Source organism: Cryptotermes secundus, unplaced genomic scaffold, assembly GCF_002891405.2.
Source record: "Cryptotermes secundus unplaced genomic scaffold, Csec_1.0 scaffold280, whole genome shotgun sequence".
Classification (NCBI taxonomy): domain Eukaryota; kingdom Metazoa; phylum Arthropoda; class Insecta; order Blattodea; family Kalotermitidae; genus Cryptotermes; species Cryptotermes secundus.
The window spans coordinates 40771-66083 of NW_019720566.1; the positions used below are offsets into that span (position 1 = coordinate 40771).

At 42.9% G+C, this 25313-nt stretch overlaps 1 protein-coding gene across 6 annotated transcripts in view; it reads left to right on the forward strand.

Annotated features, from left to right (window-relative positions):
* LOC111868757 (protein diaphanous) overlaps window positions 1-25313 on the forward strand; it is a 79830-nt gene that overhangs the window by 7335 nt on the left and 47182 nt on the right. The window contains exons 1-2 of one of the 6 annotated variants that reach the window (XM_023859721.2): window positions 3038-3130; window positions 5420-5578. The exons of 2 other annotated variants lie outside the window; for them this stretch is intronic. In XM_023859721.2, coding sequence (XP_023715489.1) covers window positions 5432-5578 — 147 coding nt within the window. In that variant the 5' untranslated portion in view covers window positions 3038-3130; window positions 5420-5431. 3 more of the 6 variants (XM_023859703.2, XM_023859713.2, XM_023859737.2) reach the window with 3 other exon arrangements.

The window sequence follows — 25313 nt, forward strand, 5'->3', positions numbered from 1 at the left end:
GAGGTCCGGATTCGATTCCCGGAGCTACCAAATTTTTTCTGAGAAGTAATGTGTCTGGAACGGGGTCCAATTAGCCTCATGAGGATAATTGAGGAGCTATTTCAAAGAAATAGCGGCTCCGGTCTAGAAAACCGAAATTAATGGCCGTGGGGATTCGTTTCGCTGACCACGCGACAGCCTCTATCTGCTAAAGTTGGCACTAACATTCGCCGGCAAGCGGCGGACGCTCGGTCGGTATAGTTCGCTTGCGGACTAAAATCACGGAGTTTATTTGTTCTGTTGTTATGATGTACCAGTTCCCCGTGAATTCTGCATATCCTACCACCTCAGTTTAACAACATTATACATGGAAGGTCAAGAAAATAATATTGGGATTCCAGGATATTTATCAGCTGTCCCAATGCTGACATCGCTGTTTTTTCTCCCACCTGTCACTTTACTAGGAGATAAAGGCAAAACGTGACGATATGTAGGAATGTGAAGACGAGAGCATTTGTGGGGTCTGGATGGTGCGTCGTTGGCCCCCGTAGCACCCTACTGAAATTGAATGGAGAACTTCCGGAAATATTATGTCACCTGGAGCTTGAATCTTATCATTCATCACCAGACGGTGACTGGATCGAGAATCATAAAGCAGAATTTTCAAGCCCCCGTACGTTTCCAAGATGTAGTGCTGGAGTACAGGGATGATAACCTGTCAATTTTGTAATTTTCAGATTTTTTTTTTTGTTTCTGGCAATTTTGATTTCCCTTTTTTAGTTTATTTAACGACATTGCCAGTAGTTCAGACAAAAACATTGACTGGATGATGAGTAATTAATTGGAAATGGTGTGGAAGGAAGCAATCGAGGCTGTTTATGATGTTTCTCAAGCATTTGTCTGGAGAGGCTGAAGAAAATCACCTGAGTCTGTCCTTTTATTAGTTCTGTCAACAGTATTGTCATATGTACGAGTGTGACTATAGACGGGGTTTCGATTAATGATGACCAGATTTATTAGACCCTTTGATACAGCACGTGACTACACGTGTCCGTAGTCATGTCTTCACTGCCTTTGCTTGGTAACCGCTTCTAACGGCGGACGTTAGAATAAGAGAATCAATCATAATCCATTGCGAACTGCTAGTGGTCTTGACAAAGCATGAACCTATGACTTACACATTATGCTCACTACCCAGTGTTGCTACAGTGAGATGAGCTTACGCGTTATGTACCGACCGCCCGTAATACCGATTCATGCCACTGTACCAAAGTCATTCAGTCGCGTCGAAATGCCGCGCATGAGGTACACATTGGTACGAATGTTCGTATAGGCCAACGATAAAAAAAAATCCATGGCCTGTAGTCCACTAGCAAACTATAGCGACCAAGCGACCGCCGCTTGTTGACGAAGTTAGTGCCAACTTTAGCTCATAGAGGGTATTACATGGTCAGCGCAACGGATCCCCACTGATAGGCCAACGATATCTCGTGAAAAATCCTTGTGCGTGAAAAGGAGATGATTCAGATGCGAATTTCAGGTTGTTATAAGTTGAAATTTGAAAAATATTCGTACAGTCCTAAATAAAGATACACGGCGTCGTCATCGGACAAAGAAACAATTTAATCCAAACGGCAGGTGCTCATTTAAGAGAAATTGGATTAAATTGGTGTTAACTATCAACATTATCGTAGAAAATTCCCCAGACTTCCTGCATAGGAGAATGGTGTTTCGAGAAGGTTTGCATGAACTGCCACAAAACTCTCAGTTGGAACCTTGTAAGACAAGTAGCCTATTGGCACAAAATACACCAGCTCATTTCACTGTAAAAAGATGTAGTGGGGAGATGTCAGAGAGAATTTACACCTCTATAAGCTCATGGTTGTCGATTTCGGTATCAGTACGTATGTATTTAAACCAAAATCACCTTCGGGAAATAATTGAGCAGACTAAACAAGGTGAATGCCGGTTACGGTAGCCGAGCGGTCTAAGGCATGCACTGTCTTCGCTCGCTCGGAAGTCTGGATCGTGGGTTCGAATCCCACTCAGGGCATGGATGTTTGTGTGCGTTTTTCTGTGTTTGTGTACAGGTAGAGGCCTTGCGACCAGCTGATCACTCACCCAAGGAGTCCTACCGAATGTGTAAGATCTAGTAGACCGAAGTGAAACGGAGAGTTTCATGGAGGTAGGCCTAGGCCCAAATTGGGGCTGTAGTGCCACAGAAAAAAAAAACAAGGCGAATGCTTGCTACTTTTCAATGCAGAACATGTCTTACTGCCTGCTTCTTGCTAGTTTGTTGAATGGATTGCTCTTCGACCCATAAGATGGAGGTAGTAGTACGTTCCTTCGAAAGTTAGATGAATTTTACAGAGGTACACGGCATTACATCCCAGAAGTTGGTACTTTTTATACGTGTTGAATTACACATGTGACTGCGGTGAGAATCGTGGCGGTCATGTCTGAAAACTGAAGAAAATATATCAGTTACAGTGGAAACATTTACAAAAGCAGAACTGTGTTTAATCATCATTAATTGGCAAATTTCACCAGTCTTTCTGTACAAATTGCACTCGAAGGACTATATGCTTTGGCTTCTGACTGTGGTCTCCCTGTGGACGGAATGGATGGTCCTCAATAGCCTGTGATATGACAGATTTTATCAGAAGGCGATCTGATCATTGCAGCCACAGTATGGCCCTGAGGTGACTCAGTCCCTAACAGAAATGGGTACCGGGATCTTCCTGGGGGTTAAGGGCGGCCGGCGCGTAAGACTGACAACCTTACCGCCATCTGTGAGCGGATTGTTCAGAAAATGTGAGAGCCTCGACGTCTCACAACCCAGTGGGCCTCCTCTGCCTATTACAGGTATAACTTTACCTTTCTACCAGTACTGCAATAATGGTTATGTCTAGAATTTATTTCAGGTACTCTATGGCAGTCCGAAGGTAAACACTATCAGAGAGAAAGACCGGTTGGGTGGACATGTTGGTCATAAATTATCAGCTTGCGTCAGAAGGACACCATTTTGTTAGCGTGACTCAGAATGAGAAAAGTTCCTAGTGTGTCACTTCACTCCTGCCAGTTTAGATTTTCTTGTATTTGTTGTGTAGTCGAATTTGCCGAGCAATATACTTTTGCGTACAGTATCTGTGTATGTGTGTGTGTATACGAAAAAGAATAATAATTGTAATACACTGAAATGATCTTCAGTACTGTGGCGTAAATGTTTTCCTGTCTCTTGTTTTGCTTTATCGATATTCGACAGTGTATCTCGGGTTAAAAGGAAATTACTGACGTCAGGTTCATAAGCTACATTAAACACAAAAATACTTTCTTTCTTAGTTGAAAGTTGTTTTGGTAGTGGACCGTCTGTTAGGGTAGGGTTCGGGAAACTTCCGAGATAGCTGAAGAATTCCGTCTTCTCGGATGTGGCACCGTGTAGATCTTGTGTGAGCCGACGTTTCGGAGGAATGTGAACGTCAGTTCACACAAAATCTACACGGCGCCACATCCCAGAAGACGGCATTCTTCATAGTCACAGCCGTGAAAACCTCAGTTCTTACATTCCGAGATAGATATTCCGTGGTGGACACAAATAGCTTTTCGGTAGAACGGACCATAGAAACCACGAATAAATCTTCTCTAGGAAGTGTACATTAATAATAGTTACGTGGCCTTCCCGCAGTTGTGAATGTTTTTTTGTTGAAAGTAAAATGTGATGTGCTGTGTAATTCTAATTCAGGCACAAGTAAGAAACATTAGATCGGTATCCTACATTCCAGTACGAGCCGTGGTCTCTTCTAATCACAGATCTTATATTAATTCGGTTGTGACAGGCAGCATTTCTCATTAGCGGGAGGACGAGTCCACCGTAAGACATGCATTCGTCGGGCGACATGGAAACGGGTACAGACAATGGCGTGTTGATCGGGATACCGATTCCACGAATAAGCGGTTTAAGACCTTGCGATAATTCAGATTGACAGGTTTCTTTAAAAGAAAATAATGGCGCCCTTCCCTCCCCAGGATACGCAACCCAACCCTCAAGTTAAAAACATTCCAAGAAATATGCAACATTCGTACTCTAGAAACGTATAAATAATTTGAGGTTATTTTAATATTATATTATCATCTGATACAAAGGCAACGTTGCTGCTGCAGAAATATTTATATCACTGCACCACTTTTTTATTGCTAATGGCGTGGGACTAAGTCCCCTTGTAATCTAGACAATCGGCTCAAAGATGGCGGTAAGGTTGTCAGCCTTACGCGCCGGCCGCGCTTTACTCCCCAGGAATATTATTTAATTAATTCCTGGTATTCATTTGTGTTAGAGAGTCGACTCCAGGGCCATAGTGCGGCTGGTAGGATTAGGTCAACTGAAAAAAACCCAATGACCTCATCGGGACTTGAACCCGCGGCCTTCCGGCTTGTAGCATAGTGCCTCAACCAACTACTCTACCGCGTACCCCCATTAATACTTGTATTATGTATAAAATAATTTGGGATTATTTTAATATTATATTACCATCCGATAAGATAGTGAATAAATTTGGTGACTTGTCAGATATATTTATTTTTGCATCAGATGGTAATAAAAATAAAGTTGTCCCTGTGCTGAACTAATTAAGCAGTGCCCCATGAATGCGTATGGGGGAGTGGATGTATAGATCCACATTTTCTTGACCTCGGCAGTAGTTGGAGGTGAGTGGTCAACTTCACGCCCCACTCGCTTTACCCTCGGTGGACCCCAAAGCCGGTCTGGACGTCGTGGAGAAGGAAAAATTCTTGACCCTACAGGGACCCCACGGTCGTCCAGCCCGTAGCTAGTCGCAATACCGACTACGATATCCCGGCCCCTGCATCAGATGGTACTATAATACTTAAATAATTGTAAATGAAGCAAGGGCCGTGAAACCAGTCTTTAAAGTAATTTGAAATTGGGATTATAGGTACCTGTTTATACAGTTTGTGCATGAAGGCTGGATGATTCACTGACCGATTGTAGAAAGTTTCTTTGTAATACATTCGAGATGTTCTCCACTAACCACGTGAGTCGTCACAAAATTGCTTAATTTTGTCATGAATTAATGCCTTCAGATCTCGCTTGTATCTTATGAGGCAATAATGAAGGAACCAAGTTTGAATTGGGTTTGTTACTGTTACACATGTTGTTACCTTTCATACGTGGCAGGCTTTTAAATGTACGTTCCGTTTACCATGTCAGTTGGCAGCCGTTTGGGTTGTCACTAAACTTATCAAGCCTTATCTGCTGGTAAGTGGGTGCACGTAACATTCACCGTGGCTGACATACGTAGCACTGACGGCAGTGTGTTGACGAAGCCAGAACTTCCCGTTTCAAGATGTTTTAATCATTCGGTGTGCTTTATTTGTGTAATGGAATAGCATAGTCGTATATTACGTACCAGTTCGTGTTTAGGAAACTGTAATCATGACTGAAGCACCGAAGAAGAAAAAACCATGGCTAGCGAAAAGTGACAAAAATGAAAAGAACGAGAAAAGTGAAAAGTTGCCGACAAAAACTGAAAAATCGCAATTGAGAAATGAGAAGTCTCATTCTAAAATTGAAAGAAACCAGGTATAGTATTATTTCAATGTGTAATTAACATAATCACATTTAAAAGTCGCAGTAAGACATGCTAAATATCATTGGTTACAAGCTTTTGCATTGTTTTTGCTGTTTTGAATTAACTCCGACGTGACAGGTTAGGTAGGGTACATGACCCATGTATATTGCGATGGGCGGGATATTTAAACTCGAGAAGGAGAAATGTTAAATACATACAGAATTTTAGTGGGGACTCTTAAAGCAGCCGCTTGAAAGGCTGCGTAAGTCGAACAGTATTGTTGTTGTTGCTGTTGTTGTTTGGCCCATGTGCGAATGTGTTGTTAAAATCTGAACTGGATTGGATACCCAGTGGTAAATAAGTGTTGAACTTTCAGTGCCAAACCGATGGTCGTGTCACACAACATGTCGAACTTGCCGTATAAGTTACCACCTGAATTTATCAATCTCCAAGAATTTTCCCGTCGCTTTTATTATTTTATTTTACGATGTTGTTATTAGCTCAGACAACATAGCGGCGATCTCTGTGCTGTTGTGGTAAAGAAATTAGTACATACATCACTTCTTCAGTAGTTATTGACCCTACTGCATCTTACGTCAGCTGAAAGTGTTATTTACGTCGAGAGACATAACTGAGGCCATGCTTTCGACCCGAAAAATACCGTACGAGTGTTTTCTTTACCTTGTTAGTTTTTCTATCTGGATTCTTAGTTTAGTGGGGAGTAGATGTATAGATCCGCTTATTCTTGACCTCGGCATTAGTTGGAGGTGAGTCGTCAGCTTCACGCACCATGGAAAGAGCCCAGGTACCCATTTTGGCTGGGTAGGCCCGGTCTGGACCACACGGAGAAGAGAAAAATCTTGCCCTTACGGCGACTCGAACTCGACCCCTCGGTCGTCAAATCCGTAGCCAGCCGCTGTACCTACTACGCTATCCCGGAAAAAAATAAGTGATCTGGTAAAGAATGCTTCCTATGATTTATCTTAGTATAAGACTAACGAGCTGCTCTCTGTAAAGGCGTTTTAAATGGTTAAAATTTGACAAGAGATTAGTGAAAGATTCCAATTGCAGCCCTAGGCTTCGTCTTCCTATTTTAGGATATCAGTTCTGCAGCATTTTATTTATTGAATCAGTACAAGAATAGGGAGCGAAGATTCAGGAGACGAAAATCCCTCTGACGCCACTCTCACAATGAATATTCTTCCAGTACCATCTTAAATGAGAAAAGGAAGTGCCAAATGTCACTCAGAGTTGTATAGAAGATACGTACGTAGGGCAGGAAATAAAGTGATAAACAGTATTCAGTTAAGTGGTTATTGTTTAGTATCTTTTTTTCAGTAGGCGATTTCCTGTTCACTGCTTTTGCCACATCCGCTGACGTGTGGACTCCCAACTTTTCGAATAGACTCTAATGGATGGACTCGTTCTGCGAACTCGAGCCGAGTCTGATTCTATGATTGCAGACATTTATTTATTTGGATGAATATTTGTAATCCATCTCTTGATCCGCCACATTCTCCACCAGGATCACCATCAACGTAATAACGGAATTAATTTATTTATTGTTGCTAGGAACGTGAAACCTGGGTTGTTGGAGACTCCAAACGTGGCAGCGTAGTGAACGTTTAAGGTTATGTTTGGGATCTCAGGTACTGGAAATCAGCATTGAACATGGTCCTTTTGGAAATGGAAACTTGTAAAGGAAGTCGGCAGAACTTCTTTAAACCTAATAGCTCAGGCGGTTGGTTGCCCTCTTCCCACTGCAGCAGCCCAGGTTCGATCCTGGGTCAGGTCATGTGGGATTTGTGATGGACAGAGTGTCCCTGGAGCAGGTTTTCTCATTCCTGTTAGTTATCCATCCATCAACCCCTCCATAATTATTAATCATCCAATCGTCGACGCTATATAGCCTCGATAAGTGTGTGACAACGCAAGCGTCATTGCTAGGCAAAAGCGAGTAAACAGCGGTTGCTAGGGAACTTGTAAACACGGTATCTGGCAACAGCAGTACCTATTACGTAACCGTTTTCTATATGTCCGACTCCAGGCTACATAAGAAGATACACTGAGTTACAGTGACAGTCTAGTTCTACCGTTCTACAATACCAGTTCAGTCTTCAAGCAGTTCACTATTGTTGTTATCCGTCTGTGTATACTGTGCAGCTGAAATAAATCCCATAGGGCAGTTCAACTAGTGGTTATCTCTTCATACGACATCCCACAATAATAACAGTGTCGGTATGTGTAAGGGATGGAGCCTTGCACTGCGACCTTCGGTGATCTATTGTGCTTTAACTTGACGTTAAATAATAAACTTAAAATTCAGCTCTTTAAACCTGGTTTTACGACCCTTTTAGTTTAGTCTTAGCCTCCTTTTTTTATTTCTAGTGGGGTGGGACTAAGTCCCTTGTACTGCGGCCACTTCTGGCCTATTGCACCAGCCCCAGATGATAGGTGAGGGTGATTGTGGAGCAATTGGTGGAATGAAGATTGGCAGGGGAAACCGAAGTACTCGGAGAAAACCTGCCCCAGCGTCACTTTTTCCACCACAAATCCCACTTGACCAGACCCGGGATTGAACCCGGGCCGCCGCGGTGGGAAGCCAACGACTAGCCGCTTGAGCTGTGGCGCGGCCCCTTAGCCTCCCTTTGAATTACCGCCCATACTCTGTGTAAAACATGTTTGAGGGCGCGCCGTATCTTGAGCAGACAGCCTTACGGAAGAAACGTGCTGTGCGTTTGGGGACAACACCGGCATGGTAATGTTGCTTCCCATCATATGTCGGAAGCAAAAGTAAAATTGTCCCTGTGCTCAACGATTTAAGCGCTACTTCATGAAGGCGTATGGGGGAGCCGATGTATAGACCCACATTTTCTTGACCTCGGCACTAGCTGGAGGTGAGTGGTCAGCTTCGTGCCCCAGCCACTTTAGCCCCGGAGAAAGAGACCCCGGCTCCCATTGGATAGGAGTTTGGGTGAATACCAGAGCCGGTCTGGACGACTTGGAGAATAGAAAGTTCTTAACCCTACCGTGACTCGAATTCCGATCCCCCAGTCGTCCAGCTCGTTGCCATTTACTATACCGACTACGCTACCCCAACATAGAATCTAGTAATTTTCAAAGATGACGGACCTGCCTACGTCACGATATGATGACGCATTCTCTGAGATCGTCTAGGCAGAGTTTATGAAATGGTATCTTGTGGAAGTCAGTATAGCGCAGTGAAGGCTGATTTGCAGAAGATAGTTACGTAGGAGAAGCCGAAGGGTTATGTTAATTAAGAATAAACGAGCGATAAATGTTGGTGATAGTGGAACGGATTAACTGACATTCCAAAACCAAACGATAGCTCACAATTCTCGTTGTAAATACTGTTTGGAGGAAAGTAAAGTACGAACAACATGGTTTCTATAGTTGTAAAGGCATTTTAACGAGGCGTTTCCAGAATAGAGTGAACAAGCTCCGTGAATCTGAGAATGTGATGTTTTTACCTCCTCCTCGAACCAGTTCTCCTGAAATCGAATCTGTACACGATGATTTACACCTTTGCAGCTTTTCTATAGCAATTTCAGCGTAGATTGTAATGGCCCGGGTGACTGACTGAAGTATTTTTTTTTCTGTTTATTTTATTATGTTGCAGAAATTAACGGCGGGGGGGATCCGTTGCTCTGACCACATGACATCCTCTATCCGCAAAAGTTGGCACTAACTTCGCCGACAAGCGGCGATCGCTCGGTCGGTATAGTTCGCTTGCGGACTACAGGTCACGGAGTTCTTTTTTGTTTTGTCATTATTTTAGACATGTAGTGTCGAATAATAGGGTGATTGGTTAATAATGAATGGGAAAGAATTTGGAAGCAAGCAGTTGTGGCCAAAACGGGATACTGTCCGTGCATTTCCCGGGAGAGATTGAAGAAAACCGCTAAGACCGTCAGGATAGGCGGTGCCTCGTCCGATATTCGAACAGTCTAGAGCGTTACCGTTACATCAGTCAGCTGGGGACCGAAGTAACTAAGTGGCGTATTCAAAATATTGTGGGAATATACGCAAATGCATTACTATCATATTTTACGTAGTTATTTCTAAGTTGTGCAACCTCTTAAAATAATTTTATTTCTTTGTGCAAGTTTCTAATATTTTGGTTCCTACTGCTTGCTTGGAGCTCATTTGTTTTGCATTTCAGATATTCCCTCGTTTCCTGATAGGTAATGTTTTATTTACATGGTAAATTTTATCTTAATTCAGGTGGCGTGCATACAATTACATTGGAACTTGGCCTGCTTCCTCAGATATTTTACAGCTCTCTCCGTGAAAGTGTTATTTATGCTGATTTAATCCGTAATAGCTTAGGCAATGAAATTTTCTCTGGCCATCGACCATGTCGGACCCAGATGGTAGAGGCAGAAACAGTATTCGAAAAGTTGGAAATGCTTGCCCGTCTCCTTGAAAGATGTCAGTAACCTAGACTGTCGCTGAAGTTTTTAATGTTCTAATACGATTTTTCCAAGTTATATTCATGTCCACATCGTCATGGGAGTTTCCGACACCGCAGAGATGTTTGAAATTAATCTGATACTGTTCTGTAACAACCCTTCATTTAGCTTCTTGAAATGAAATGTTTACATATCATGCTTTGCGTTCATGTACGGACAGTCTGTGCCTAAGTTTTACAACCGGCAGGTAGAGGTCATTATTAGGTGTGGACAGATTCCGGGAGGCAGACAGCCATGGTCTCTAAAATGTTTATGATGGCGTAGAAAATTTTCTACTTATGTTAGTACCCGTGCATGGCCTATCAAAGACGAAGAAGTAAAGTAAAGATACCCCTGTAACAGGCCGTGGAAGCCCATAGGTTTGTGAGATGTTGCGGTTCCCACATTTTCTCTAGACAGTCGTCTCATAGATGGCGGTAAGGTTGTGAGCCTTACGCGCCGGCCGCCCTTTACTCCCAAGAATATTCCTGTCACTCATTTCTTTTAGAGGCTGAGTCGACCCCAGGGCCATAGAGCGGCTGGAAGGATTAGGTCGATTGAAAAAAATCCAATGACATCGGGATTCGATCCGCGACCTTCCGGGTTGTAGTATAGTGCCTCAACCAACTACGCTACCGCGTGCCCCCCATCAAACACGATAGGGCAGAATATTTTTCATTTCGTCTATCCCTTTTATATCTTTATCATCTCTCGTCATTTGCCTCTTCTTGCTCCCCCCCCCCCTTTTTTGTTCATCCTGTTGTCATTCCTGTCCCCATTTCTTCCTCCTTGACGTTCACGCTGAAACGTTTCCCTTATCCCCCTTCGTCTCTTCTGTATCTTGTTTCTATGTTAGTCTCCTTCAATTCTTTTCCCCTTATTATAGTATACAATTTTCTTCAGTTCGTACATTGTGTCGTCACTCCTCTTCCCGTATCCTAGGAATATCGCATTGAAAGGAACTTGGCTGTTATTTCTGTGGAGGTGTTTCAGTTTTCAGTTTGTTCATAAAAAAGGGCAAATTTCTCGCTCGCAGTATTTTATTTTCTTTCGGTTTAGGCCAACTTTTGCGGATAGAAGGTGTCGCGTGGTCAGCGCAACGAATCCCCACGGCCGTTAATCTCGGTTTTCTAGACCGGAGCCGCTATTTCCTTGATATAGCTCCTCAGTTATCCTCACGAGGCTGAGTGCACGCCGTTCCGGACCCACTACTTCTCAGAAAAAAATCTGGTAGCGCCGGGAATCGAACCCGGACCTCTGAATCTGTAGCCAGGAACGCTGACCACACTAAAGTTCGCCGTCAAGCGGCGGTCGCTCGGTCGATATAGTTCGCTTGCGGACTAAAACCGCGGAGTTTGTTTTTCGGTTTAGGCGGTGGCGCCTAAATAAATTGGAAGATTGTGAAGTCATGGTCGTTATCAGTCAATACCTCTGAAGGAACGTGAATTATACTTGAGTGATATCCTTTATCTGTTGAGACGGGATCAGGATGATTATGTGTCTTCTGAAGTGATGCAAGCGTGTTTTTAAATGTTGAGTTGTGAAAGTGTTGTACTGCAAACTATTTTGATTAGGGACTTGATCGAATACATGCCTTAGTTTCTCGGTAAAGCTGTATGTTGTGTTATCAGTTTCGTAGTGAACTGGGACGTGAGAGTTTAGGACATCAGAACGATCTCTGAGTACAGAGAGTTCTTTTTTCTTTAACTTTGTTGACCGGTTCACGGCTCTGAGCTTTGAGGCCACGGGCGCCGCTTACCGCGAGGCGCATACCAATTTTGTCGATGAATCAACATGCCTGATGACCGATAACGTTTGGAATGAAGGGCAGTAATTAAATTACGGAGTGTGAGAACCACCCCTAGTCAGCTCTCCGCGTTTGCACATTAGTAATGTCACGTTTTTGAGTGACTAACCTCCATATCTAAAAGGAATTTCCTCTATTCGCAACCAGAGTACGTGCCAAAGCATGGAGAGAAAGATTTGTGCAGTGGTTACATACCACCTGCTTTAGGATTTAAAACCATGCGGATTGCCCACACAGCATATTTAAGCGTTCCATATAATCCCTGGAATAAACAGAGGTTAATCTCAAAAGAAGGAGTAACTGGTTGGTATCATGCAGTAGGCCCAGTATGTTTCCTGCGAGGTAGGATCTGAAAATATTTAAATATTTTCAGAAAGAATTTGTGCTTCAAAGTGTTATGATCTTTGTTTCGTCTTATCCCATTTCAGTCCACTAGAACCTCTACCAGGGCCCCAAAAGTAAATTCACATTCTCGCGGAGGCCGCCGTCTTAAATCAAGATTTTAATAAACAAGTGATTTTTTAGCGTTCAGAAATTAAAGTATGGATGTATTATGTTCAAGCTGACATTTTTATTAATTTTCTTAAAATCTGTCTTATTATTTGGGTTTTGGGACGCATGCAGCCAGACAGCGAGGGGATTTAGTGAAAAATTAAACTCCGCCTCCTGTAGTCCGCAAGCGAACTATACCGACTGAACGACCGCCGCTTGTCGGCGAAGTTAGTGCCAACTATACCGGATAGAGGGTGTCGCGTGGTCAGCGCAACGGATCCCCACTGCCGTTAATCCCGGTTTTCTAGACCGGATCCGCTATTTCCTTGAAATAGCTCCTCAATTATCCTCGCGAGGCTGAGTGGACCCCGTTCCAGACTCTCCACCTCTCAGGAAGTCTAGTAGCGCCGGGAATCGAACCCGGGACCTCTGGATCTGTAGGCAGGAACTCTGACCACTAGACCACAGAGGCGGTCAGATTTAGAGAAGCGGGTAGTAAATTTAGGGTTTGTTTGTGGTTCCTGTCCGTATATACAGGAGACCTAAATGGAACTCTCAATTTCACAAAAGCTTCAAATTCGGCCAAAAAGCAGTACGCGGTATAGAACATTAAGATGTAAACAGTTCTGCAAGAAATTCTTGTGAGCAACAGAGTGTGTGATTCTGTACAGTGTTGTAGTGTCTGCACAGTTCGTCAGTTTTGATTCAGAATTGGCAGTGGGAAAACCGTTTTACTCCGCAAGTGGATTTGCGGTTGTATGATGACCCTTTTGGCGCTTTCTCAACGGGAAGTTACAAAAATGCAACTATTAGCTTCGTCATAACTCTCTTTCCACATGTAACAGTGCGAGAACCGCTGATAAGATTTTCATGAAGTTTTGGATATTTTACAAAAATTTGTTGGCAGGCCCTTCTTCAAGTTAAAGTCGGACCATAATGAAAATGGACACTATTTATGAAGCCCCAGTATTCGTTTTTTTTTTTCCCCCTGCATCTCGATCTTCACTCACTGAATATTTTTCGGAAGGTAAAATGTTCGAGCAAATGTTTATAAAATGAAACCCACATCTTATGGCCCGGTAGGGTCGAGAATTTTCTCCACATCGTCCAGACCGGCTCTGGGGTCCACCCAGCCTTCTATCCAATGGGTACCGGGGCGCTCTTTCCCCGGGGGTAAAGCGACAGAGGCTGAAGCTGACCACTCACCTCCAACTAGTGCCGAGGTCAAGAAATGCGAATCTGTACATCCACTCCTCCCTACGCCTACATGGCGTAGTGCTTAATTAGTTAAGCACAGGGACAACTTAACTTTTACACCCTTTAAGTCTAAAGGAATTCTGGATAACGGAGCAAATACTATATTGTAGGGCCGCGCCATAGCTCAAGCGGTTAGTCGCTGGCTTCCCACCGCGGCGGCCCGGGTTCGATCCCGGGGGTCTGGTCAAGTGGAATTTATGGTGGACAAAGTGGCGCTGGGGCGGGTTTTCTCCGAATACTTCGGTTTCCTCTGCCAATCTTCATTCCACCAATTGCTCCACAATCACCCTCACCTATCATCTGGGGCTGGTACAATAGGCCAGAAGTGGCCGCAGTACAAGGAACTTAGTCCCACCCCACTAGCAAAAAAAATCTTTATTGTACCTAGAGGCAAAAATAGAGCGAACTCGCCACAGTTATTGCGTTGTGCATAGATGTCTTTAACTTGTGACAGTTATAGCGGTCGTGTGGCCGAACACATCAGCCACAGCATTGGTTTGAAGATTTAACCGGTCAGTACTAGTAACGAAGATTTGTGCTTTCACTTTTGTTCTAAGGAATTTATGACACTCATTTTTACCGTTTTCCCATCGTCGTTGTTCAGAATGCATAATAGCGACTGTCTCGATATCCGAATGAGGAACCCAAACGTCTCGGTTAAGTAGCGAACAATCCTTATTCAGGAGGCCCCGGGTTCAGTTTTTAGTCCGCGGTATATCGTGATTGAGATATTTCATGGCTTCCCTTAACCCTGTATGTACATTCTTTCATGATAATTACCACTCCGTACTGTAGAGTTTGGCCCGGAATGTGACCATCTTGATGTGTTCGTGGATTTCCTCAGGCCCTCTATGTACGGTGCACCTTAAATAGGCCTCCTAGCTAACTCATCTTGCAGTCATCGTTACGCTCTCTGCGCGAAGACGTCACCCAGACCAGCCCTGGAAGGACCGAACACATCGATGACGTTAGCAGTTGGACAAACCATTGCTCGCGTCCCCGGGCGACCTTGTGAGAGATCAGCGTGCTGCGTTTTCGTGTGGATGGCTCCCACACCTAGGCGATATTTCGATGAAGTCATCGTATGATGTCACTCGTGCCAGATGGCGCAGCCCCCGTAGAATTTCGCGCTATAGACGTAGCGAGCTGGAAGGTCTAGTCTGATATATACGCAGATTGACCACTTGGAAACACGGGTTGCCGATGGTTGTTTCTACCCTCGGTTCCCCCCAAAAGGGGCTATTGCGATACGTTTTACGTGTTCGTTGTCTCTAATAGCCGGACCAGGCACCAGCCCCCGTCTTTCTCTCCGTAAGTCTGTTCCACCGAAACATATAGCGTAGTCGGTATAGCGACTGGCTACGGGCTGGGCGACCGAGGGGTCGGAGTTCCGAGTCCCGGTGGGGCCAAGAATATTATTTTCTCCACGTCATCCAGACAGGCTCTGGGGTCCACCCAACCTCCTATTCAATGGGTATCGGGGGCTATTTCTCCGGGGGTAAAGCGGTAGGGGCGTGAAGCTTACCACTCACCTCCGAGGTTAAGAAATTGTGACTCGCCCCAATAACTTGAACCTTGTAGATGGAAGTAGCATTTCCCCGCGAAATATCGGAAACACTGCCCACATCCATACGGTGCAAAGATCCAACATCAGAAAGCTTAAGAGTAGTACTTTATTTTCTCTTGAGCTGATTCTTATGTGCTTTGTCGAGTTTACAGTCGAACCATTATATTAAATATGATGGATGATAGCATTGATTTATCGCGTATTATTTTGTAAGTGTGATGAGCGTAAATAATGTGAACAGATTTGTGAAGTTCAAAATCTGTACGTAATTTTTGTTAGTGCAATTACTGTGAGTAAATTCTTGTTATATCACATGTTTCGACCTTATGCACTATCTTTCAGGGACGCATTTGCCGAATTACTGAGTTATATGTGCTGGAATTTTTCAAAATCGCAATAGAAAATATGTCGATGGCGACAGGTGCTTTAGCTTCATGTGTTGGTTGAGAAGAAAAGGGTTAGTCTTGTAGGTTTTGGAAGTACCCCTTGATCTTCAGGGTAGAGGTGCGTGTACTCCGAAACATTCCTAACCTCCTACATCATTACTCTTCATCGTAATCCAAGAAGACAATAATCTAAAAATCTAAATTCGCATTGCTGTGAAAACCTCAGATCTCATGCAAAATGACTTTTCAGTGTAAAGCGCAATTCCAAGCTTAGCTGAAATCCGTTGTTATTTTGGAGATTAATTTTCATGCTGACAGACGGCCGTCGCCTCCCCAGTATGCTTTCACTTTACGGGCAGAACGCATATGAATTGGAGACGAGTTTGAAGATTACTATAGCGCAGAATAACGTAGAAACAGAGTCCATATTGGACCTTAGGGCCTGTGCATGTGGCTTGCCGCACGAAACTTCTGACTGGAGATAACAGTGCAGCCAATATATTGTTACACAATTAATATGCGGGTTCCGCGAGGTCTCGTGAGGATCTCAAGTTCATTGACTCTTCCGAACAGGTTAACTCTGCAGTAATACACCTTTCTCGTGTTGTGGTGGTGCCTCTCTTCGTCTCTCGGAAGCAGACCCAGCTATCGTGGCAGGGGTTCTTCGTTTTCCCTTCGCTATCTACGGCGCACTGCAAAGTAAACCATAGCCACATTCTTCGCCATTCTCAATTCAACTTACAAACTCTCGTATCTCATTCATGCAAAGTGATGTCATTAAATAATATACGAATTAACAATTCCCAGAATGTTGTGTTGTTATACAGTTGCACACGTACGTTTACCCTCTTAACATTCTGAATGACACCAGGGTTTACTGGACTTCCGGATGTTGGCTGCAGTGCTGTGTTTTAAGAGCACCAAAGAATCGGATACCGGATGATGGACAATGCCCCAAAACTCAGTAATCCCGAGTGTCGTGCACCATCGTCAGAACCCTTTGGAAACTATTCCCGAATGAGAAGATTGGGAACACTTTTCGTCATCGCAGTGTAGTCCTGGTGCGATAATTGTTTGTTGACCCATTAAACCACAGTGATTATTATATAATATCACCTGCTTTAACATTCAGAACCTCCTTTTGCTTAAGTGAGCTGATATTCCGTCTTCTCCGTCATGTTGCTTACGTCGGCATCTTTTATCTAGTATTCCGCCTTATATAGGTATATGTAGATAAATATCTAACCGGAACACTGATTTCCCTCACTGACATTTTATACGATTTCCCTCAGTCCTTTGAAAGCGAATTTTATAGTTCTCCGCGAAAGAACTTACGAGCTCTTCCTTCCACGTCGCTGCAAATTCGCCATTAGTTAGTTAGTTATTGGAGAGGGTGGGTTTCCCCATGCACTTAGACCTGTCTTGGTCCATTGTGCTTCCCTCTATGATATTCTTCCAATCTCTATATCCTACCGGTACTGGTGCTTACCATCAGTCCCGCCCAGCTAGCGAGATCGGCCTCTACTAGCTGAGTGGTATCTATAATGCTTCCCCCATCTACCAGAGGTATTAGAGACTACTGTTGGGCGGGAAACGTCCGTAATTTTGCTCAGTGGCCTCCTTTGGAGACATGAGGTTCTTTTACGTGCCGTAAAGCTACGACACGGGACCCACGGCTTAAAGTCCCTCCCGGAGAACTTGTTCCCTGAATTTTTCCGCCCTTAAAAATTCGACGACCTCCGCCGGGTATTTGAACCCGCGTACTACGAGTCATGAGGTGGGAACGAAATTCGCCATTAGTAATCAACATCATATCTGACTTGGCAGCTAAGTAATTGCTTGGTGCTGCTTTTATATCCCAGAGGTCAATGGGTGTCTTCCAGGGCCTGACCTGAGTAACGTAAGTGGTTGTAGTGGATGGTGTCGTTTCCAGTACGTCTGATGTATGTGTAGAATAACGTTGGTGTATATGGGCGAGCATTTCTAAGCGATCAGTAACCATAATAAGCGCCTGGAAGGGAGAATTGTCGTTAGGTACGTTTGGTGTCTAAATTTGGTTGCATACTCTCTGCTATCTTGCATGAATACAAATAATATCTGTAATGTGCTATTGTCTGAACAGGATGTCTGTTACTATGGGACAGCAAAAGTAAGAATAATTGATTTGGTTCATCCTGGTCCATCACACTAGCAATATTATAAAAGGTTATCAGCTCCATCCAGTGTGACTGATAAATGTTTTTTCCCCCTTTTTAGTCTTTCATCCTTGACATGTTTCGGTCTTAGAGACTGTCTTCAGAAGGAAGATGGTCTCGCAGACTGAAACATGTCAAGGATGAAAGATTAATACTTATGGAGCTGAGCCCTTCTTGAAGAGAAGCCAAATCTGGAGCTACTCAAGAATTTCCCAGCGTTTTATGGAACCCGAAGGTTCATTACTGTGTTCACAAGAGCCCTCCACTAGTCCCTATCCTGAGCCAGATCTACCCAATCCATACCATCCCATCCTATCTCTCTAAGATCCATTTTAATATTGTCCACCCACCTTCCCTGTGGTCTCTTTCCTTCTGGCTTTCCCACCAATATCCTATACGCATTCCTCCTTTCCCCCCATTCGTGCTACATGCCCTCCCCACCCCATCCTCATTGACTTGATTAATAAGGAGAAAAAACATCAGTCACACTGGACGGAATTGATAACCTTTTATAAGAATAATTGATATATTAAATTTCTTGACAGCAGCAAGACGGCCAGTTAAGAGGCAAGCAAGGACATCCAGGCAGACTTCATAAATGTGAGATTTCATGTTCTCTCAGCGTTGACTGAAGGTTAGCGCCCTCTGGGATGTGACGTCATATAGTTTGATTGATATTTACGAATGGACCGTAATATCTCTTGAAACTTCAGTACTGTAGATCGAGAAAGTACGTGTCTCCGAAACGTTGGTGAACATGTACTAAGCTAGATAGCATCGCATCGCAGAAGGCAATTTTCGGAACATATGTAGCATACGTCCCTACCGCACAGGCTTTAATTCTGAAAAATCTTTTGTTACGAATGTCATTTGCAAGTAACATCGATTTCTGATTGACAGTAAAACGCAATTTAACTTGTGGCTTAGAGTGCTGTATATTTGCGCACTTGATCTTGCTATCGAATCTAGCCAAGAGCGATTTTATGTTATTGCTTCCAAGTGTAAATAACTCCGTGGCCTGTAGTCCGCAAGCAAACTATACCGACCGAGCGACCGCTGCTTGTCGGCGAAGTTCGTGCCAACTTTATCGGATAGAAGGTGTCGCGTGGTCAGCGCAACGGATGCCCACGGCCGTTAATTTCGGTTTTCTAGACCGGAAGGTGTAAATAACTATAACAATAATAATGCATTTTATTTGTGGCGATGTAACTTATTTTGGGAACGAACTTATTACCTGAATACTGTGTTTTTTCTGTATTTAGTTTGTTGAACGTAACATCAGCACATCGTTTTGCAGCAATGTTTGCAATTGTTCAGTTGTAAACACTATTTCCTACACAGTTTATATGGATGTTTATGGGTCTCTCGCAGTCGGACTGAAAGCTGAATGTACATTTCATGCTGCCGTCATGTAGTTACGTTGCACAAAAAATGTCCTTAACAGATGTTGAAGTTTTTCGAAGATCTGTTACCACACATCATTTCAGGGCTCAGTATTCAGTAACATTAGTGTTTCTCCAGCCTGAAAAGTTCTTGGCTAGCCATGTTGCTGCTGCGAGATATAGAAAATGAAAGTATGACGTTGGGGTTACCTCCAATGCTGTAACGTTCGTGCCAACTTTCGTGCAAGTCAGTCGATTAAAAATTGCAAGGGGGACACAGCATGATGATCTCATAAACCAACTTTCTTTCCCCAAGGAAGGATGGTAGGCTAAGAACCTCATATACTCGTATGTAGTACAGTAAAGCAGAAAAATATCAATAGGTAATACAGCAGTGTGCAGATGTGCAAAATAGGACCTAAATGGGGATCGGGAAAAAGAGACATGTCCTAAGCAGTAAAGTAGAAAAATATAAGCAAGTAACAATGCTCTGGTATTGTCTCTGGCGGAAGCAGAGCGAGGGAGCAGTTAAAGGTAAGTTATCCCTGTAACAGGGTTGTGAGAGGTTGAGGCTCCCACATCTTCAGACAATCGGGTCACAGATGGCAGTAAGGTTGTCGGCCTTACGTGCTGGCCACCCGTTATCCCCCAGGAAGATTCCTGGTACTCGTTTCTGTTAGAGGCTGAGGCGACCCCAAGGTCATAGTATGGCTGGAAGGATTAGGTAATTTGAAAAAAAAAACACATCATCGGGAATCGGACCCACGTCCTTCCGGCTTGTAATCGTAGTGGTAGCATATCCATAATAACATCAGCCACCAATCTGAATCCCATAACATTAACAAAATAACAGAACAGATCGGTGCAAAAGCACTCCACCACTATTTCACAAACGACTGACGTTGAATACGTCACCGTCGTAATGAAATCGATTGTTGCTTGGCAAATAATTGATGGCGGTCACTGAATATCGAGCAGTGAAATCCATTCCAGATAGTAAAAAAGGTTTCGGCAGAATCGACTTCTTGCGTTTTGGCCCTTATTGCATGTACCATTATTTTCCAGAAGATATCATTATTGCATTTTTTTGTTATTATTTAGGGAGATGAAAGTAAAAAAAATTAAGCTATTCCTGTAACAGGCCGTGAAGGCCCATAGGGTTGTGAGACGTTGAGGGTCCCACATTATCTAGACAGTCGGCTCCAAGATGGCGGTAAGGTTGTCAGCCTTACGCGCCGGCCGCGCTTTGCTCTCCAGGAAAATTATTTAATTAATTCCTCGTACTCATTTCTGTTAGAGGCTGAGTCGACCCCAGGGCCATAGTGCGGCCGGAAGTATTAGGTCAATTGAAGAAAATCCAGTGACCTCATTGGGACTTGAACCTGCGACCTTCTGGCTTGTAGCATAATGCCTCAACCAACTACGCTACCTCGTGCCTCATTATTTAGGGAGATACTCTCAGAAATTTCCGAAATTTAGTCAAAGTCGTTAGAACCATTTTCGATGAAGTTCACATATTTGGGGGGGGGGGTTGATGTGAATGGCCCTTGTCTTTGCATCTTGAATGTCCACATTTACCTGGCACCTATGTGTGACAAAGGAACTCCTAAATACCGAATATGAATGAAATCCGTTGGATTTGAGGTTCTCGGGGTGGTGACCATGGAAAGTACAATCTTCAGAGCTGTAACACTGTAGTTTCGGGAAACATGCCGCCTTCTTCTGCTTGTTTTCATGTTCTGCTTTCTGACCTCAGGGATGTAGGTGATACCTACGTACGTTATGTGACAGACAGCTAGCTGGCTTTCCAGAAACCACATTTTCATATTCATAGGGATGTTCAGGGTTGAATGATTCTCTTCACTAATACTTTTCATAGCTTTCTTGAGTCTGTCCAGGTATTTTCCTCAGTCTCTCTACAGAAGAGCTAGTGTAGTACTTTAAAATAGTCCCCAGTCACTTCTGCCTCATTTTCCACTCCTCTGATACAGCCAGCCTCTGATGCAATATTACATAATTTGCACAGTGAATGAATAAACAAGGAGAGAAGAATGCAACTGTTCAGACATTCATGTTGAGTCAGATTCTAATGCTTCCACTTCGGACATATGTGTGACCTTGCTGTTCATTAGTCATATCACCTCCAGCCTCATTCCTCTCCTAGGAACCAGTTGTGTCTCATGAACCTGTGGAATCCATGCCTCAAAAACTGTTTGCATACTTGCTTTCACTGCAATGTATTTCATCAGTAGTGTTTTTCAGGTATTTGTGATATGCTTTATGTTGAATAACCTAAGAGTAGCAGCAGAAAATAATTGAAGACTGAAGGAGCAGGTGACAAAAATGAACTTTTTTAATGATGAAAGTGTGAAAAATTTATATAGAGGTCATTTGTTAATGCCATACATAGATGAGTAAGCTGAAGTGTAGGGTTCTTTGAAAATTTATGTTACATATTTGAGTGGTATATATGCTTGCTTCGAAGAATGGCCCAGTAAAGGTCATGTTTCTGTGAAAAATTACTTGATGGATTTGGACAAAAGTTAATACATTTAGGCTGCAGTAAGAATTATCACATGGATTTATCCAGAATCCCTGCTTTATTTTACAAATAGACATGAATGAAATTTTTCTAGTTTTTCATTCGTTTTTATCACATGGATTTCCATTTCACTTGTGGGAAGTGCTTGGCATTACCTCATTTATTATCTGTATTCTTTTAAGCCTTCAGTATATTTGTTTACATTACAGTGGCAGTGAATTTACATTTTACTTCATTTTCCAGAATTTCATGTTTAGTATTTTAACAATAAAAGTTATGAATTACCGTGAAAATATGTCAGAGAATTAAATATTACATACATCATATTATTAGAATATTCATATAGATGTTCACATGCAGTGTGTGGACTGTTTTATGTTCAGTAATGAATCTCAAACCTTTTGATTTTTCTCAGTAAAGTTTATGATAAACTCTGTGCAGTGTTTCACAGATTTTATGGCAGAGGGAATGTGTAAACTGTAGATGCATTAGTGAGGTGTAGTGGTAGAAATACTCCTTTGCAATAGCACAAAATTGGTTAAGAGCTAGGAGCCACCTCTAGATGATAGGAGCTGGGATTTATATTTGGTTATGGAATGTTGCTACAGTGAACATGAATGTTATGTCAAAGAATTCTGAATGAAGTTTTTGTAGTCTGGTATTTACCTTGGGGTGGGGGTGGGGGAAATTGAGTAAAGCAGAAAAAGAAAGTCTACTCATTACTCTGGGGGCACGTGGTAGCGTAGTGGTTGAGGAGCTATGCTACAAGCCGGAAGGTCGCGGGTTCAAGTCCCGATGAGGTCATTGGATTTTTTTCAATTGACCTAATCCTTCCAGCCACACTAGGCCCAGGGGTTTACTCAGCCTCTAACAGAAATGAGTATCAGGAATTGATTAAATAATTTTCCTGGGGAGTAAAGCGCGGCCGGAGCATAAGGCTGACAACCTTACCGCCATCTTTGAGCCAATTATCTAGATGATGTGGGACCCTCAACGTCTCACAACCGTATGGGCCTTCACGGCCTGGTACAGGGATAGCTTTACTTTTTTTTTTTACTTACTCGTTTCTCTGGCACATATCAGAAAAGAGTGTCTCAAGAAGAGAAATCAGAAATATTATCGCACCCACAATATAATATTCATAACTGAATTGTTTTGATTAAATTCAAATACAGTAAAATATATTCCAAGAATATTCCTGGTACTCATTTCTCTTAGAGGCTGAGTCGACCCCAAGGCCATAGTGTGGCTGGAAGGATTGGGGTACAGTATTTAAAAAAATGATGTTACAGTGAGATTTTTGGATGTCATAGTCAGCTCGTTCTTAGATTGTTACCTCTGACTTGTAGTAATGTTTGAGTGAGATTATGAGGTGGGCATGCACCATGCATGAGTTGAAATATACGTAGATACGTAGTCAATTTTAGTTGGAAAATATCAAGGAAAGAGATAGCTTGAGAAGCCTAGGATTAAATAGGATGGCAAGGTAAAAGCAAAGTTTTCCATGGGCATAATTAAGCATCATGTCGTGAAGATATAGCTCCCTACATTTTTAATTCTGGCACTAAAATGGAAGTGAGTGCTTACTTTCATGCCCTGGTAGCTCTACCAACAGAGGGAGAGCCCTGTTAACCATTGGACTGGAGGGAGATGGGCCCCAGAATTTTGTCTGGACACCAGGAGAGGAAAATCTCAGTCTGCTGCCAGCAATTGAACCCCATTAAAATGCATCTTAAACAAAAGTGTTTTCAACACAAGCATTTGATTGAGTTGCCTGCAGTATGGTCTCTTCAGTGAATGAGACAAAGACTCTCATAACTAATGAGTCTTGGTCATTAGTTGAGATAACATGTGGTAGAGATGTTTGCAGATCTGTATGGGCTCCAGTAATGTGCCAACACTGGAACAGTTTAGCATTCAAGTTACTGGTTGCCATTGTGCATACTGACATGGTTAACTTGTTCCCACACTGCCCATGACCAGTTTTTACAGGTTCTGAGGTCAAGGTTGTTAGAAGTCTAGTTCAGAAGTCCTAGACATTATTTACTGTGATAGTTATGAGTGGATGGTTTAGTATGTGGCCTTCAGATGATGCCTCTTCCCGTGGTATTTCCAGGTGGTCCAAAAGAAGCTACGTAGGTAAGTCAGTAAGTAAGTTACAAATGGATATAGAACTTAAACAAATAAGAGTACTGATTTGAAAAATGCTTTTATTTCTCAGCATAATCTCCCTGTACATTGAGGCACTTGTCCCATCATTTCACAAGCCCCTGAAAACCAGCAGCATAAAATTCTTTGGGCTGCTGTCGGAACCAGGCAGTGACTTCACTTTACATGGAACGTTTACATCCTCAGGAAACTTCGACCTTGCTCCAAGCGACTTCCATTTGTTCAGTCCTCTCAAACATCATCTTTCGGCTGAACGTTTTCCCGACGATGAAGCTGTAGCAAGGGAAGTCACAGCCTGTTTCCAACAGCACCCCAAAGAATTTTATGCTGCTGGTTTGCAGGGGCTTGTGAAATGATGGGACAAGTGCCTCAATGTACAGGGAGATTACGCTGAGAAATAAAAGCATTTTTCAAATCAGTACTCTTATTTGTTTAAGTTCTATATCCATTTGTAACTTACTTATTGACTTACCCTCATACATGTATTAAACTCTTTCAGCAAGCCTTTTCATAAAGATTGAGTAAATTCTGATGGAGAAGTGGTTTCCTGAACAGTAAAATATGCCACAAGTGGGTAAACTTCTTAGTATATTGTGTTCCTTCTTTTCATCCTCATCCATCAACATGTATATTCTTGTGCCAGAAATGAGCTGCACATTTGTGCGTTCAGGGTCTAAAAGAAGACAAACAGAGATGGTGGTTAACATTGAATTTCAGCTAAATAGGTTTTCATGATCGGGTTGGAATCATGCTAGTATTTAGTTTAGTCTAACTGGACATTCAGTTTTTTGAAGACAGGATTTTCCCTTATTAGGCATTGATTCACACTTAATGTATAATTTTGTGATTTCTACAAGCTACCCACACACTTCGTTGACTGTTTGCCTAGAGGATCAGTGCTTGTAGAGAATGTACAGTTAACCTGGAAGAGACGGAGTACACTTTCTGATTGTGCGATACTACAGTAATTATTTTAAAGACGTGAAGAACACTGTTCCTTCAGACTTTTCATATTAAAGTGGCCTGTAGTCACTCTTAAGGGTATCATAGTGTCAACAGTAGTCATCATCATCATCATCAGTAATCTGTCAAGACGACAGGTCCACAGTCTCTTTCAAAACAATTCCTCCACTTAATGCGATCTAGAGCTTTCTCCTTCAAATGGCAGTATCCTCTTCTGTCCCCAAGGTCATCCAGCATCTTCTTACGTCTTCTTCCTCGCCTTCTTGTCACTTCTATCCGCCCATCTATCTTTCCTTTGATAGCTTCTTTTAGAAGGCAGTTTCTGCGTAAAACATGACCAATCCAATTAGCCTTCCGTTTTCTTATTTCATGTAGGATATTCCTCTGCTCACTGACTCTAATTAACACTTCTTCATTTCTCACATAATCGGTCCAACTGATCTTCTCCATTCTTCTCCAACACCACATTTCGAAACTTTCCAGATGTTTCTGATCTACTGCCCTAAGTGTCCAT